General features: G+C 33.2%; 1 protein-coding gene across 1 annotated transcript in view; it reads right to left on the minus strand.

The window, feature by feature from the left end:
- LOC107853417 (heavy metal-associated isoprenylated plant protein 4) overlaps nucleotides 1-14,385 on the minus strand; it is a 41,239-nt gene extending 26,854 nt beyond the window's left edge. The window contains exons 1-2 of the mRNA XM_016698411.2: nucleotides 14,197-14,385; nucleotides 13,410-13,558 (exon numbers count right to left, since the gene is read on the minus strand). Coding sequence (XP_016553897.2) covers nucleotides 13,410-13,558; nucleotides 14,197-14,302 — 255 coding nt within the window. The 5' untranslated portion in view covers nucleotides 14,303-14,385. The remainder of the gene's footprint in view (nucleotides 1-13,409; nucleotides 13,559-14,196) is intronic.
- Nucleotides 14,386-16,731: the final 2,346 nt, after the last annotated feature.

A 16,731-nucleotide genomic window follows, 5' to 3' on the forward strand; every position in this document is an offset into this window, starting at 1 on the left:
AATTATTATTTTTGTTTAAATATAATTAATTTTTTTATTCATTATTTTGGACCTAATATATATTGAAAAGAAGATAGTATAGTAAAACTAATAATATATTAAATTGAGATCAAAGATTAGATAAAATTAATTTAATTAAATTCTTTTTAAATATTATTAAAATAGTGGAAAATGTAACATGATAAATAAAATAAAAAATAGTGGAATAATTGCAAACTAAAAGCATTCACTAAAGTTTGAAAATAGTGGTTTTTCATCATCTATTTAAATAGAGAATCAACTGTATAGTCTATTTCATTTTCAAACATATTCATTTAAATATTTGATCTAAAGTAATTTTAAATTGCCGAATCAAATTTTGATAAAGAGAATAAGTATTGTTTCCATAATTTATTCCAATAATACTTAAAAATATTTTAAAAATAAATTATTATATTAAAATACTTTGTTCATGCTAAAGTTTGGTTGGCACATACAAAATATAAGTTCAAATGCTATGGTAATATTCTTATGAATAGCTTTTAAATATATTTTTAAATAGACAAAATAATAGAGGAAATCTAAGTTGTTAATCTAATGTTTATAATTAGTATTATAAGGTCAGTACTACGGGCCTTAAATTATCTAGTACATATTTATACATAACAATATTTAATTTAATGCAATTTAAAAATATTTTTTAAAAAAATCATAATTTTTTATCTTTTAACGTATTATTTCAAACATGAACACAGAAAATTTGAATGGTCTGACAATAAATTTTATAGCTATCCCCCTCCCCCTTCCCCAAATAAAATAAATTAAAAAATCAAAACTAAAAATAGTAATTATGTAGGATATCTATTTCTTAGTTTTGCACTAGTTAAAAAGTGAAAATATACAGTTAGTTTTACTTTTTCTTTAGTGTTTAGTAATGTAATTAAGAGTACTTATAATTAGTTCTACTTATTTTATGCTCATGACTTATACTTTTCGATTATGTATTTTTCATTATGGTTTATTTAAAATTAATATTTTTTATATGATTTCTCCATTATCTTTATTGTTGAATATTTGACATGATTCATCTCATATTATTTTGTGATAATTTTTTGGAAATAACTTATTTCGTGTAATGATTCTTCAGGTCATTTGTTACTTGCTGGAGCTGACAATTTAGTTATCGAACAGTTCATTTGGTATTAAGAGTCAATGCTTTATTTTGAAGTCTTTTCTGGTAAGGATTGGTTATCGGACATAAACTTTAGGTTAACAACCTCGTATGCCAATTCTAACAGTTCCATCAGCTTCAGAACTATAAGTTTATGGTAGGGGGACATTTGCTTTAGGTCCCAAGGCTTCCGAACTTATTTTGGGTAGTTGGATGGATTTTGATAAAAGTGACGCTTGGGTGTGGGCCCCACGTTCATCAAAAAAATTCCAGATGAAAATTTTGATGGCACTATTGAGTCTTAAATATTGAATGTTATAGGATAGCATAATTCGTTTGTGTTCAAAGAATTTTGAATAAATTTTGAGGGGTTGTTGAAAATGTGATAAAATCCAAGTTTAGCTGGTGATCCACTAAAGAAAACCTTTTGTTGTTTTAACGTAGGCTACTTTAGTAGTAAATTGTTCATTTTAGCGGCTAAGACTGGCCCCGCCTTTGCTGGTTTAGCAGAAGCCTTCTGCTAAAGCGGATGTCGCTTAAGCAACGTATTGTTTCCTTTAGAGGAGGTTGGACATGACTAGGGACCGCTTTAGCGGTCCAATACTTCTTTGTAGTGACCTCTTAAGCGGCACCTAGGAGGACATTTAATTCAACCCTTGCTCGATTTTCTCTCATTTCTCACAAGTCTCAAGAGATTCAAAGCCCTAGAGAGTATGAAAAATTAGAAGTCTAATCCTTCGGTGATCGTGAGGTGTTGGTGAGCTCAAAATAGTCATCTCCTCATTGTAATCCTTGAAAGTCTCTGTCTAATTCTTGAATTAATTCTTTAATTTAGTCATAAATCCTTAGATTCTTGCTGAGTTGATTTTAGTATCGTTTGAGCTCGAAATTTACCCATTCTGGGGGATAAATAATCTTTGAGCATATAGGAACGTGTTGATGATTTTGAAAGTATGATTTCGCAAGTGGGATCCATATGAAATTTTGACTCAATTTTGAATCCGAATCATAAAAATATAATATGAGTATCATTATTCTCATATGAATGCATAAATCACTATTTGATAGTGTGGCATCGTGCGAACCTTCTCGGTAAGGAAAATATCTAATTTAACAGACTCTATCTAGCATTTTTTTGTATCCAGGTAGGCTAGACTTACCCTTCTCTTAGATTGAGCCTAATTATAGTATCGGTAAAATATTATGCTAGTTTTGGATTGTGAATTATGACTTGGTGGTATATTTAGAAACTATGGACTATTCAACCGATTAGTGAATTGTAATTAGGTGTATTTGACTTAACTACCCATTCCATTGGTCGAATCACTATCTTAGGATGAAATAAGGTTTATTAAGCACATTGTAGTGAGATTTGACACCTTAGTCTAGTTAAGGATGAAAATTACCTAAGAATGGACTTTCGAAGTTTGAAGTTAGCCCCTACAGCCCAACTTAGGCTAAGATTTATACAAGATTCTTATAAATTAATCGACCTTTATACGTTATCCTATTTATATTCTTGAGAGCGAGAAGGATTTATATATATTATGACTTATTCTAGGCTTGTAATTGAGAGATATTAAGACCGGCTTAAGTCCGATAATTTATGATCTTAAGACCAGTTCAAGTCTGCCATTTATGAAGATATTACTTTCGGTTAAAGCTTGGCATTTATGATATTATTCCCAGTTCAAATCCGGCATATGAGATACTATTTCCATTTCAAGTCCGGTATTGAGAGGTTATTCATGATGGTTATGGAACCAGTTCGAGTCCGTTATTTGTGATATGAAAATATCTACAATTATGGTATCGAGGTTAGAATATTTTATGAGTGTACTATCACTACTTTTTCTTGATTATATCCATCGGGCTTATGGGGGCTCGTGTTAAATTATTTACTTTGATTTATGTTTTTTCGGATTATGAGGACCCAGTTATACTTTAGATAGTTACATTTGCTTGATATTAATTAAGTGGTTGCTTCTGTTTGGTATCTGGAGCATTATTCAAGTTTTGTCGTTTTCTCCTGACTTAGCTTATTATCTCGCATTTTGTTATATTTATATTATGATTTAGCTCAGTCGGTCGATTATGCCTATTGAGTACTTATGGATTTGGTATTCATACTACATTTCTGTATGTTTTTCTGGTGCAGATCCTAGTACTAGCTATTGTCGTTGATGTTGTGCTAGTGCTTGTCAGAGTTCGAAGATAGGATGATCTCTTGGAGTTGGAGTTGACTTTCTTCCATCTTCTATTTTGTATGGTCTTTATATTTTGAGACTATTATACATTTGATATTGATAGTACTCTTACTCTTTTGTTAGATGTTCTTGTACCAAACTTACTAGATCATGAAATATTGTTACTCTCTTCTATATTTCTCTTCATTACGCTATTACTTGTGTTTTATGGCTTGTAATCCAATTAATTGCATATTTCTAGCATTTATGTCATGTTCCACCAATTAGCTCATTACTTGTGTTTCTGGGCTATGGTTTCACTTACCCCACTAGTAGAATAAAGTAGGTGTCATCACGACTCATGAAATTGGGTAATGACAAATTGGTATTAGAGCCTAGGTTCACTGGTACTGTTAGTAGAAGAGCAATTGTCTAGTATAATCCCGCGGATCAGAATGATGATGTTTATTTTTTTAATCTTCGAGAGGCTATAGGATATTTTTAGGAAATATTTACTTCCCTCACTTATTTCGTGCGAAGAGTCTATATTGGTTTCTAAGATTCATTTGGTTTCACTCTTTTGTAGATGGCTAGGATACGAGCTATTATTGTTGTAGATAATAACCCCGAGTTTATGACTAGGGATCCTATTGGAAGGCATGGATGACCTAGAGGTCTGGGATGGACGAGAGCTGCATCCCTAGCTAGAGATCGGAATAGAGAGCCTTTATCAAACCCTATTCCTACTCCCCCATTGAAAATTTCTCTACCCCAACAAGTGGTGGGCCAGCGATAACCCAGGATCTACCAGGGTTTATTTCTTTGTCGCTTCTTAGAGATGCTCTAACTCAGCTATTGGGTTTGGTTGGTGATGCACTGTATGATAGTGCTCCATCTCCGGATCAAAGTGGTGTGAGGAAAGGGCACAACCTATAGTTGTAGCCCCCATAGTTGATATTTCTCCAACATCGGTAGTTGCTCAGCCGGTAGTTGCCCAGCCGACTTTTTCTATAAAGGAGAAGAAGACGTTGGGTAGATTTTTTAGATTGACTCTACTTAGATTTTCTGGGACACCGGGCGAGGATATATTTGAATTCTTGACTGTTTTTGTGGATAGGCTTCGCTATTAGGGCCAAGTTAAGACTCATAAGGTCGACTATACTACTTTTTAGTTGGATCTAAAAAGGGGTGGCTCAAGCCCGTTGGTGGCCTGAAGACAAAAATGAACTAGAGGCCAAGTTTTTAAAAGAAACTAATATTTTTTAATTTAAAGTTTATTCTTCTATTTTTTTAAGATACAAAGTTATTAATATATTTCTTATAAAAGTATTTGGAAATGCAAAGTTCTTTTTTCATATGCATTTTTTAAATATTTCTACAAATAATACTCCTTTCATTTTAATTTGTTTATCTATTTGACTTGACATGGAGTTTGAAGTTTAAGAAAGTAAAGAAGATTTTTGAATCTTAAAGTCTTAAACTAAAGATGTGCAGAATACACCAAATATTTTTTAATCTTATGATCTTAAACATGTTATGTGGAATGTTAATATTAAAAAGTTGACAAAAAAAATATTCTTTTGAAACGGATCAAAAAGAAAAAGACAAAGAAATTAAAATGGATGATGGTTCTTTTTAAAATTCATTTAATAACTCTATTATTGCTAAAAAATTGAGGACCATCAAATTTGGGGGCCTAAAGTGGGTGCCTAGTTCTACAAAGTATAAAGCCGGCCCTGGATTTAGTAGCTCAATATTGGTGGAGATGTTATCTTGATTCCAAGCCAACTAGATCTCCCCCATTGACAAGGAGATAATTTCTTGAGGTTTTCTTTGATAGGTATATTCCTCATAGACTTATAGAGCATCTGAGAGATCAGTTCTCGATATTGGAGTAGGATTCTATAACTGTTCTATAGAATGGGGCTCAATTTCATGAGTTGGCTAGGCATGCTACTTCTATCTTTCTGACTGAGTATGAGCAGATTAGGTGTTTTGTTAGGGGACTGATACTTCCTCTTCACATGGCTACATATAATTCTATTACTACTAGAAGATCTTTTATTAAGGTTTTAGATCATGTCTAGGTCATGGAGGAGATGTATCGCAAAGACAAAGGGGAAACAATAAGAGACCATGTTAACATGGTAGTTTTAGTGTGATCTAGAGTGGCTTATAGTTTAAAGAAAGAAGTTATTAGGATAGGTGACCTCCACCTTAGTCTTATCAGTATCATGGTCAGTCTAGTAGGTCCATTCATGCCGTACTTCAGCATACTGATAAGGGTCAACCCAACTATAGTGATCATTCTAGCCAAAGTAGTGGTCAGCCATTGAAAGAGGCATATTATGGGTTTTTTAGCCGAGGCAGTTATTTTGGGTCAGTAGGATATTCTAGATACAGTGCACCCCTCAAGGCGTGTTATGAGTATGGGGCCTTTGGTAATTTTTCTAGAGAGTGTCCCCGATGTGGGGTAGTTGTACCTGCAGTACAGAGTGTTCCACTTATTAGGGCAATGTCACCCTTACCTAAAGGTGGTATACGAGGTCATCGGGATGGTCACAAGGTTCACATAGAGGTCCTTAGGCAGGTAGGACAGGTGATCGGTTAGGTACCCATCCAAGTGGCAGGCGAGGTCATTCATAAATTGTATCGAGTAGATCGGAGGCAGAGCCTTCAAATACTGTTATCACAGGTACAATCTCAGTATGCCATCAATCAAACTTTTCTTTATATAGTCCAGAATCCATTTATTAATATGTGTCTGCTTATTATGCACCGCAGTTAGGGTTGTCTTAGGATTCTTTATCTGTGCTATTATGTGTATCTACTCCCATAGGTGATCCTTTAATAGTGGATTGGGTTTATAGATCATGTGTGGTGACCATTCGAGAGTTCAATACTCAGGCTGATCTTATTATATTAGATATGGTAGATTTAATGTTATTCTGGGCATAGACTATTATCCCTTATCATGCGGTCTTGGATTATTTCACCAAGATCGTTACCTTAGCCATGCCCGACACATCTTTGATTGTGTAACAAGATCTTTTAGCCACATACCGATGGAGATTATTTCTTATATTCAGTTGAAGAGACTTATATCGAGGGGTTGCTAGTCTTATCTCACTTATATTGATGATATAAGTGCAAAGAGTTCCTTGCTTGACTCCATTCCTATAGTCTGTGACTTTTCTGATGTTTTTCCTATCTATCTACCTTGTCTTCCTTCTTAGCATTATATTGAGTTTATCATTGATATTGAGTTAGGCACCAAACCTATTTCTATGGCACCTTACTATATGGCTTGCCGAGCTTAAGGAGCTAAATACTCAGCTTTAGGATCTTCTCAGTAAGTGTTTTATAAGGCCTAGTGTGTCTCCTTAGGATGCTCCTATCTTGTTTGTGAAAAAAAGAATGGTTCCTTGCACATGTGTATTGGTTATAGGCAACTAATTTAGGTGACACTAAAGAATAGATATTCTATAGCTCATATCAATTACTTGTTTGATCAACTTCATGGAGCGATGATGTTCTCTAAGATTGACTTGAGATCCAGTTACCATCAGTTGAGGATTCGGTCTAAGGACATCCCAAAAATAGCCTTCATTACTCGTTATGGCCATTATGAGTTTTGGGTGATGTCTTTTATGATGACCAATGACCTAGTTAAATTCATGTATTTGATAAACCGCGTGTTCAGACCTTATTTGGATTTTTTCATAATTGTGCTCATCAATGACATTTTTGTCTATACGAGGTGTAGGGAGGAACATATGTAACATTTAAGGATTGAGCTCTGGACATTGAGAAATCATAGGCTTTTCATAAATTCTAAAAGTACGAGTTCTAGGTCAAGTCAATTATATTCCTAGGATATATAGTGTCTAAGGATGGGATTATGGTGAATCCAACAAAGATTAAGGCTATTAGTGATTGGACCAGGCCTACATCTCCATCTGAAGTTTGTAGCTTTATTAGTTTGGCTATATACTATAGATAGTTCATCGAGGGTTTTGCTGCTATTGTACTACTAATGATTAGCTTGACTCGAAAGGAGATTCCTTTCCTGTGGTCTGAGTAGTGGAGTCGAGCTTTCTGAAGCTCAAGGGTTTTCTCACTTTAGTTCCTATATTAGCTCTTCTTGTTGAGGGTAAGGGATTTACCGCATATTATGATGCCTAAAGTGTTTTCTTGGGTTTTGTATTAATGTAGTAGGGCCGAGTTATTACTAATGCGTCGAGGCAATTGAAGGTACACAAACACAACTAAACCAGTCATGATTTGGAGTTAGCGGTAGTAGTTTTTGCGCTAAAGATTTGAGGAATTATTTATATGGTGTTCATTGTGAGATGATCATCATAGTCTTCAACACCTTATGACTTAAAGAGAGCTTAATTCTAGATAACATACATGTATAGGGTTGCTGAAGGATTATGACATCTCTATTCTATACCATCTAGGCAAAGAGAACGTGGTGGCGGATGCCTTAAGGTAGAAGGCGGTGAGTATGGGTATCTTGGCTGTTATTTCAATCTTGGAGATCCCATTGGCGTTGGACATTCGGTCATTATCCAACTTAATAGTGTGACTTGATATTTCAGATTCTAGGAAGATCCTTGCTAGTGTTGAGAGCAAGTCTACCTTATTTGAGCAGATTCGGAGCCCCCAGTTTGAGGATATAGGACTTTGTATCATTCATAATCAGGTGTTCAACGATGATTCTAGGAGGTATACCATATATTCTGAGGGTGTTTTGAGATATGAAGGCTGTATTTGTGTTTGGAAGGTTGGAGATTTGTTTCAGTTGATATTGTGTGAGGCTCATAGCTCCAGATACTATATTCACCCTAACACAACTAATATGTATAGGTATTTAAGGTAGCATTATTGGTGAAGTGGCATGAAATGAGATATGGCGGGCATTGTATCTTATTATCTATGTTGTCAGCAGGTGAAAGTCGATCATTAGAGGCTTAATGGCTTAATTTAGAGATTGTCCATTCTCAAGTGAAAGTGGGAGCGGAACAATGGAATTTGTTAGTGGTTTTCCTCACACCGCCTAAAGATCTTATGGCATTTGGGTCATTTTAGATCAGTTGACCAAAGCAACATATTTCATTCCTATTCGAATGTCCTTTAGTGATGAGAGGTTAGCCCATATCTATGTTCGTGAGATAGTTTTCTTGTATAAAGTACCCATATCTATTATTTTAGTCAGGGGCTTAGTTTTTACTTCTAGATTTTAGAAGGCTTTTTAGGAAGAGTTAGGTAAACAGGTGGATCTTAGTACTCAAACTGACAGACAGATGGAGTGGACTATTTATATTCTTGAGGATATGACCCGAGATTGTATTATGGAATTTTGGAGGTCAGTGGGAGCAGTGCTTATCATTAGTAGAGTTTGCTTATAATAATATCTACCATTCGAGTATTAAGATGCCACCATTTGAGGCATTGTATGGTAAGCGTTCTCTATCTCTAATAGGATGGTTTGAGATAACCGAGGTTAAGCCCCATGGTACTAACTTACTTTGAGAGTCTTTTAATAGAGTAAGGGTAATTTAGGATAGGACGATGGTAGCTTAGAGAAAGAAGAAGACTTATGTAGATCATAGGATTCATGCCTTGAGGTTTGGATTTGAAGATCATGTACTCCTTTGAGTACCACCCATGAATGGCATGATGAGGTTCGATAGGAAAGGCATGCTCAACCCCTGATATATTAGACTTTTTGAGATACTTCTCATAAATAGAGAGGTGGCTTATAATTTGGCCTTGCCTCTAGATTTTACTGATGTTCATCCAACTTTTTCATGTTTGTAGTCTGCGGCGTTATATCCCCGGTGAGTCATATGTGCTTCGATGGGACTCAGTTAAGTTGGATGAGAGATTGACTTTCATGGAGGATCCACTTCTCTTATTAGCCAAAGATATCAGGCGATTTCTCTCTAGAGAGATTCTAGTAGTTAAGAATCAGTGGAGACATTTTCCAATAAACGAGGCTACTTGGGAGATCGAGAGTGAGATGAGAGCCTAGTATCTCCATATGTTTGAGACTTTAAGTACATCGTAACTCTTACTTTCCCAGATGAAAGTCCATTTAGTAGTGGATATTATAATAACACTCCAGGTCATTTTTTACTTTTCCACTCCTTTTTTTGTTTAGTGCTTTCCTATAGCTGCCCCAAATAACTTATGACTTGCTAGAGCTGACAATTCAATTACCAGGCATTTCATTTAGATTTTCGTGCAATTCCCTATTTTGAATTTTTTACGGGAAAGAATTGGCTATCAAGCGTCAACTTTAGGTTAATAACCTTGTATTTCAATTCTGATAGCTCCAGCAGGTTTGGAATATCGATTTTATGCTAAGAGGACCTTTGGTTTGGGTACGAAGGGTTACAGACTTATTTAGGCCATTGGATTGATTTTGGTCAAAATGGCCCTTGGGTGTGGGGCCTATATTTTATCTAAATAACTCTGCATGGAAATTTTAATGGCGCCACTAGTTCTTAAAATCAAATTTGAAGGATATTCACGGGATTTTGAATTAATCCTAAAGGTTTGGTGAAAACTTGGCATAATCCAAGTTCAAATGGTGCATTGATAGGATATTCACGGGATTTTGAATTAATCCCAAAGGGTCGGTGAAAACTTGGCATAATCCAAGTTCAACTGGTGCATTCGCTAAAGCAGACCTTTGTGTGATTTAGTGCCTAATTGTTCGCTTTATCGGCCAAGGTTGGCTCCTCCTTATCACTTTAGTGAGATCCTAGTGCTAAACCGAATGTTGTTTAAGCAATATCTTATATTCTTTAGCGGAGGTCTGCCTATGATAAGGGACTACTTTAACGGTGACCGCTTATTCGGTCAAGTGACTACTTAAGAGGCACTTTAAAGAGCATTTAATTCACCCCTTACCAATTTTCTTCCTTTTCTCACAAGTATCAAGAGCCTCAAATCCCCTGAGAGTTTGAAAATTGGGAGACTAATTCTTGGGTGATCGTGAGGTGTTGGTGAGCTCGAAATAGTCATTTTCTCATTGTAATCCTTGTAAGTATCTGTCAAAATTTTGAAATAATTCTTGAATTTAGGCATAATTCCTAGATTCTTGTTGAGTTAATATTTGTATCATTTGAACTCAAAATTTATCCATTCTTGAGAATGAATAATCCTTAAGCATAAAGGGATGTGTTGACAGTTTCGAAAGTGCGATTCTGTAAGCGGGCTCCACATGAGATTTAGAGTCAATTATAGAACCGAGCATAAAAATGTAATATGGGTACCATTATTCTCATATTAATGCATAGATCACTATTTTAATAGTGTGGCATTGTGCAAAGGCTTCTTGAAAGGAGAAATCTCTAATTTAGTGAACTTTATTGGGCTTTCTTTGGTGTCCAGCTAGGCTAGACTTATCCTTCTCATATATTGAGCTTAATTATAGTACTCGGTATAATATTATGCAATTTTTGGATTGAAAATTATGACTTGGTGATATATTTAGTGATTATGGATTATTTTGTCAGTTAGCAAACCGTAATTAGGTGTATTTGACTTAACCACCCGTTCCTTAGGTAGAATCGCTATCTTAGAACGAAATGAGGCTTATTAGCATCTTGTAGTTGTATTTGACACCTTATTCTAGTTTGGAATAAAAATTGCCTTAGAATAAACTTTGAAGTTAGAAGTTGGCCCCTTCGGCCTACCTTAGGTCAATATTACTATTAGCTTCTTTTAGACTCAGTAGGCTTTTATGCGTCTTCCTATTTACATTCTTGAGACCGAGGAGGATTTAAATATATCATGATTTATTCTAGGATGTACTTGAGAGATATTAAGACCAACTTAAGTCTGAAAATTTATGATCTTAAGATTGGTTTAAGTCTTCCATCTATGATGATATTACTTACGATTCAAGCCAAGCATTTGTGATATTATTCTCGATTCAAGTTCGGCATGTAATATATAATTTTTGATTCATGTCCAGTATTGAAAGGTTATTCATGTTGGTTATGGGTCCGGTTCGAGTCCGCGATGTTTATGGTATGGAAAGATCAACGATTACGGTACCAAGGTTCAGATATTTTACCAGTATATTGTCATTACTTCTTGATTGCATCCACCGGGATTATGGGAGTCGTGTTGGATTATTTACTTTGTTTTGCGTATTCTAGGCTTTTGAGGGCCCTTCTATAGTATAGATAGTTACATTCTCTTAATATTAATTATGTGATTGTTTACTTTCCGTATTTCGAGTATTGTTCCAGGTTTTTCCTTTTCTCTTGAATTAGCTTATTGTCTCGCATTTTATTGTATTTATATTATGATTTAGCTCAGTCGGCTGATGACGCCTAATGAGTATCTGTAGCTTTGATACTCATAATACATTTTTGTACCCTTTTTGGTACAGATCTGAGTACTAGCTACTGTTGTTGACACTGTGTTAGTGATTGTCAGAATTCTGAATCAAGGTGAGCTCTTGGAGCCAGAGTTGACTGTCTCTCCTTCTTATATTTTGGATGGTCTTTCTGTTTCGAGACTTTTGCATATTTGATATTGATATTACTCTTATTCTTTTGTTAGATGTTCTTGTACCGACCTTACTAGATCGTGGGATATTGTTACGTTCTTCTTTATTTCTTTTCAGTATTGCTATTATTCTTGTGTTTTATGACTTGTAATCTAATTAATTGCATATTTCAAGCATTGATGCCATGTTCCACCAATTAACCCATGACTTGTAGTTTCGGGCTATGATTTGTCTTATCTACTTGTAGGATAAAGTAGGTGCCACCATAACTCATGAAATCGGATCTTGACATTTAGTTGTATCCTAGCAAGAAGGACTAAAGAAATATCTAGAGTTCACGTAATACGCTTTATACTATAAAGACTTCATCGGAGAAAAGGCTCAATTATTTTTATTTTTGAGAAAACCAAAACACCGAGATTAAAAACCACAACTTTTGGTGGTTTAGTTTGATTCATATGTAATTTAAAGATCCAACATTATTAGTTTTATATGGTAGTTTTAAAACCTGAACCAACCCAGCAATGGATGAGTGGGTTCCTTTGAGTTGGTTTAGAATTCTACGTGGACCAAAAAATAAATGCCACACGTTTAATTAAAATTTAATTTCAAGTAATATATATATATATATATATATATATATGTCATTAATGGAGGGTCAGTTTTAAGCATGAAAGTAAAGTTTACGAAAAACAATGGAGGTGCGAGAAACTAGTTATAATGGGTAAACACAGAGAAATAGGTAGGCATAAAAAGCATTGGGTAGGCGTAGTTAGACAGGAGATGACACAAATTAGTATAACTGAGGACTTTACTTTAGATAGAAAGTTGTAGAGGTCGTTTATTAAGGTTGAAGGTTAGTAGGGAGTCGAATGTTGGGTTGCCTCGAGAAAATTTAGGGTTGTTGATAGTTATAGTAGTATTAGTCGCATCCTTGTAGTTCTTGCTTTTGATATCTATAGTCACATGCGGTCTATTTTTAGAATTACCACATTATTTGATGTTGTTATCGTTTCTTGTATGGAGGCTGTGTGATGCCTTCCTTATTAATTGTTTTACATTCTTCATTATTTTCTTCTCCTTATAGTTGGTTTTGTTACTCTTGGGTCGAGGGTCTTGTGGGAACAACCTCTCTATCTCTACGAGGTAGTGGTTAGGTCTTCATACATTTTATCCTCTCCAGGCCTCACTTATGGGAATCTACTGGATATGTTATCGAAAATTTGATCCACTAGAAAGAATGGCATTTTAAAATCATTTATACTATGTTAATCCAAACTAGAAAGGGGGAAATATTTTATTCAATAAATAAAAGGGTGACATTTTAGGCATGTCAATGTCTAAGAATAGGCAATAGCTAGGTTTTATTAAACATTTATTATTTTTTAAAAATTGAGAGTAGGGAAAAAGGAAATGGGGAAAAAATTACAATATGCAGAATTGAACCTAGGCAATAAGGTGCGAGTTCACCAAGCAAACCAACAAACTACTAAGATTACCCTATTTTATCAGTAAAATTACAAATAGGCATGCTTACCTTTTGAACTTCTTTAACCTTGGCCTGGGATACTATCTCGACTTTCTTTTTATCCCATTTCTCTAAACGTTGGTGAATTTTCTTTGCATCGATAGCTCCTTTTACTGTAACTTCATCCTTCTCAAATTTCACATCCACAGTACGAACTCCTGAGCCATGTTATATTATCAAGTGGTAGCTCTATACATAAAATAAAACAAGGGAAGAGAAACAGGACACAGACCTAATTATATCGCAATATTTTATCTTAAACTTGTCATGATACATATTTCTGTAGCTATATCATTAATGATAAAATTAAAATTCTAGAGTTAATTAAATTGTTTTAAAATATAGAAGGAAACATATTTTTGGATAGGTATAATAACTAATTAATGTCAATACATGAGATTAATCACAAAATAAGTCTTAGAATAAATTGAAAACTTTATTAATGTTTTGACGACGATATTACTACTTCATCAGGTGCAGCATAAGCTCTATCCTATATATGCTAAATCCTATTTTTACATTAATTATGTGGAAAATCTAATTAGTAAATGAAATGAACTTGTCCAACCTAGCTTATAAAATGTTTAGATAAGATGATCACAAATGGACATGAAAATGGTGGCGATGAGCATATAAGTTGGTAAATAGAAGTGTACTGTATGTCATAGTTTAAACTTTGAGGTGAGATTGTGTAACATAATTCAACAAATGGACATGAAAATCTAGGATGAGATTAATTAAGATTATTCTAGCAAACAAATCAGAAAAAAGAAAAAGAAGAAGTAAAGATGTCGACCTTGCATTCTCAGGAGTGATTTCTTGATATCATGTGCACATTTTTGGCAGTGAAAACGAACTTTGTAAACTGCATTGATTACTTCAATTTTCTTTTCTTTAGACATGACAACCCCCTCAACATTACTACAAAAATTAGAATGATAAATTTGGAAAATGTTTCCTTGATTTCGGTGAAGTACTTGGCAAGAAAATTGGTTGGTGGAATTGGTGGATGGTTGTTCACTAGTATGTGGAAGCTTAAGTTGTAGGCAATTGAATTAAGGAAAAGGTCCAAAATTTAATACAATTCCACTCTATGGAATATCTTAATGTTATCTTATGTTATAATTAGAGATAACGGCTCGTGCTGGCACGCGCTTAATATTATGCAAATCAGGAGACAACAAAGCATAGTTAGGATTAAAATAGAAAAAAGTATGCATACTCTATGTTTTGTACATATATATGCTTAGCTTATACATGTTTTAATTAAATTCCAAATTCTCAATTATTCAAGAGTATAGTAATTATCGTAAAACTGTTTCTAACCTTACGAGTGATTCTAGGGGTGTCAGAGGATAGAATAAATGTAATGAATCAAATTTAACTACTTTGAACCAATCATTAGGTTTCATTAATTAAAATTGTAGATTAGGCAGGTCACACATTATTTAAAAGTGAATTCTGTTTATCCCTAAAAAAAATAAAATCTTATTAGGTATTTTTCATTAGTTCCTTTTTACTTAGTACCAATTAACTTGACACAAATTTTAAGAAAAATATTTGTTAGGAGTTTATTTTACTAAATTAATTTTATTAATTATACTTTAAAATTTATATTTGAATATTAGTTTTAATATAATTGCTTAATCATAAAAGCAATATCAGATGGAAATAACAATCAATCTTAATTTTCTAAAATGAATAACTTTATTAATTATATTTTATAAATTTATATTTGAATAATAGTATTTAATATAATTACTTAATGGTAAAAGTAATAGCAGATGCAATTAATAATAAAACTTAATTTGCTAAAATGAACAAGTAAGCGGCAATTTTTTTATCTTTAATATATGAACCAAATTTAAAAGAATATTTATTTACTTTAAATATTTAATTATAATTAATTAATCATGAACTGTTAAAGATAACAAGAAAGACCTTCTCTATAGTCAAATTAAAATTGTTAAATATATGAAACAATAAGGACCTACGTCTTAGGTCATTTATGGCAAATTGGGAATTCTAATGGGACCTTCATATATTTTAGGGCATGTCTGCAATTAAACCAAAAAAGTGTGGAACTTTTCCTAAAGCTCTTGGTAAGATCCAGATAATTAAGCAAAAAAGAAAAAATTGTTAATCATATTGGTCTTGATTTTTATTTAAGGTCTTAAAACAGATATGTTGAAACCCTATCTTTTAATAGATAGAAATTTGAGTACTCATTCATGTGTTTTTTTAGTAGAATATCATCTTGTATTTGCCATTTACTATAATAACACAGCTCGATCGTGAACTTTATGGATTCCATATATTAAAATACTTTATAAAAAAATTCAAATTTATCCTTCTACTTTTGACTATAGTTAAATATTATGCCTTCATTATACTTTAGGTTAAAGCTACTCTGTCAAGGTCAAGGAGGAGGCAACCTCTATGGAAAATGTATGGATGGTCCCAGAATACAACTAAAGGATAGAGTTGTTATATTTCACATAAGAATGAAATATTATAAACCATTTTCCCTTGAACTTACTTTGGAGCTTATCTTAAGCACCAAACTAAGTCATGGGAAACTATAAAGAATTGACATTCTTCAGTGTCAAAATACTTTGGAAAAGGACATCAATTTATTGCAACAATCCTCAAAGTGAGTTTTGAATTTTCGTTCTTTTTTACCATTTTATCTCTTTTAATAACTGCTTTGTGGTGTTTGTGATTTGCAGATGTGGGTGACACGATTCTCATAGTTCGAGCATGAACTGCATGGATTTCATATGTTAAAATACTTTAAAAAAAGATTCAAATTTATCCTTCTACTTTTGACTATAGTTAAATATTACGTCTTCATTATACTTTAGGTTAAAGCTACTCTGTCAAGGTCAATAATCCATTTAAAATCTAGAAGAATGAGACGCATACCACCTAATTATGATAAAATCAGATTTAGATATCCATCAAAATATTATAAATATGATTTAAATGAATAAAGTACAAAAATACAAAGAATTAAAACAAATTATTTCTGAAAAACGTAAAGAATTAAAAATAAGAATAGAAAGACTACATTATAATATATTTGCCGGAGTTAGTGAAAACTCAATAAATACACAAAAAGATGAAATATCAAAATTAGAATCATAAATAAATAGTTTAGAATATATATATATATATATCAACATGAACGATTTACAATAAAATGAACAAAGAATAATTTACAATAGATGAAAAAATATATGAAAATCACGAAGGATTAAAAATAAAAATAGTATTTCTAATCTAGGAAGAAGATAAGAAAATTGGTGAACATTTATATTTAATGTTAGAA

Source organism: Capsicum annuum, chromosome 10 (genome assembly GCF_002878395.1).
Source record: "Capsicum annuum cultivar UCD-10X-F1 chromosome 10, UCD10Xv1.1, whole genome shotgun sequence".
In the NCBI taxonomy this organism is placed as follows: Eukaryota; Viridiplantae; Streptophyta; class Magnoliopsida; order Solanales; family Solanaceae; genus Capsicum; species Capsicum annuum.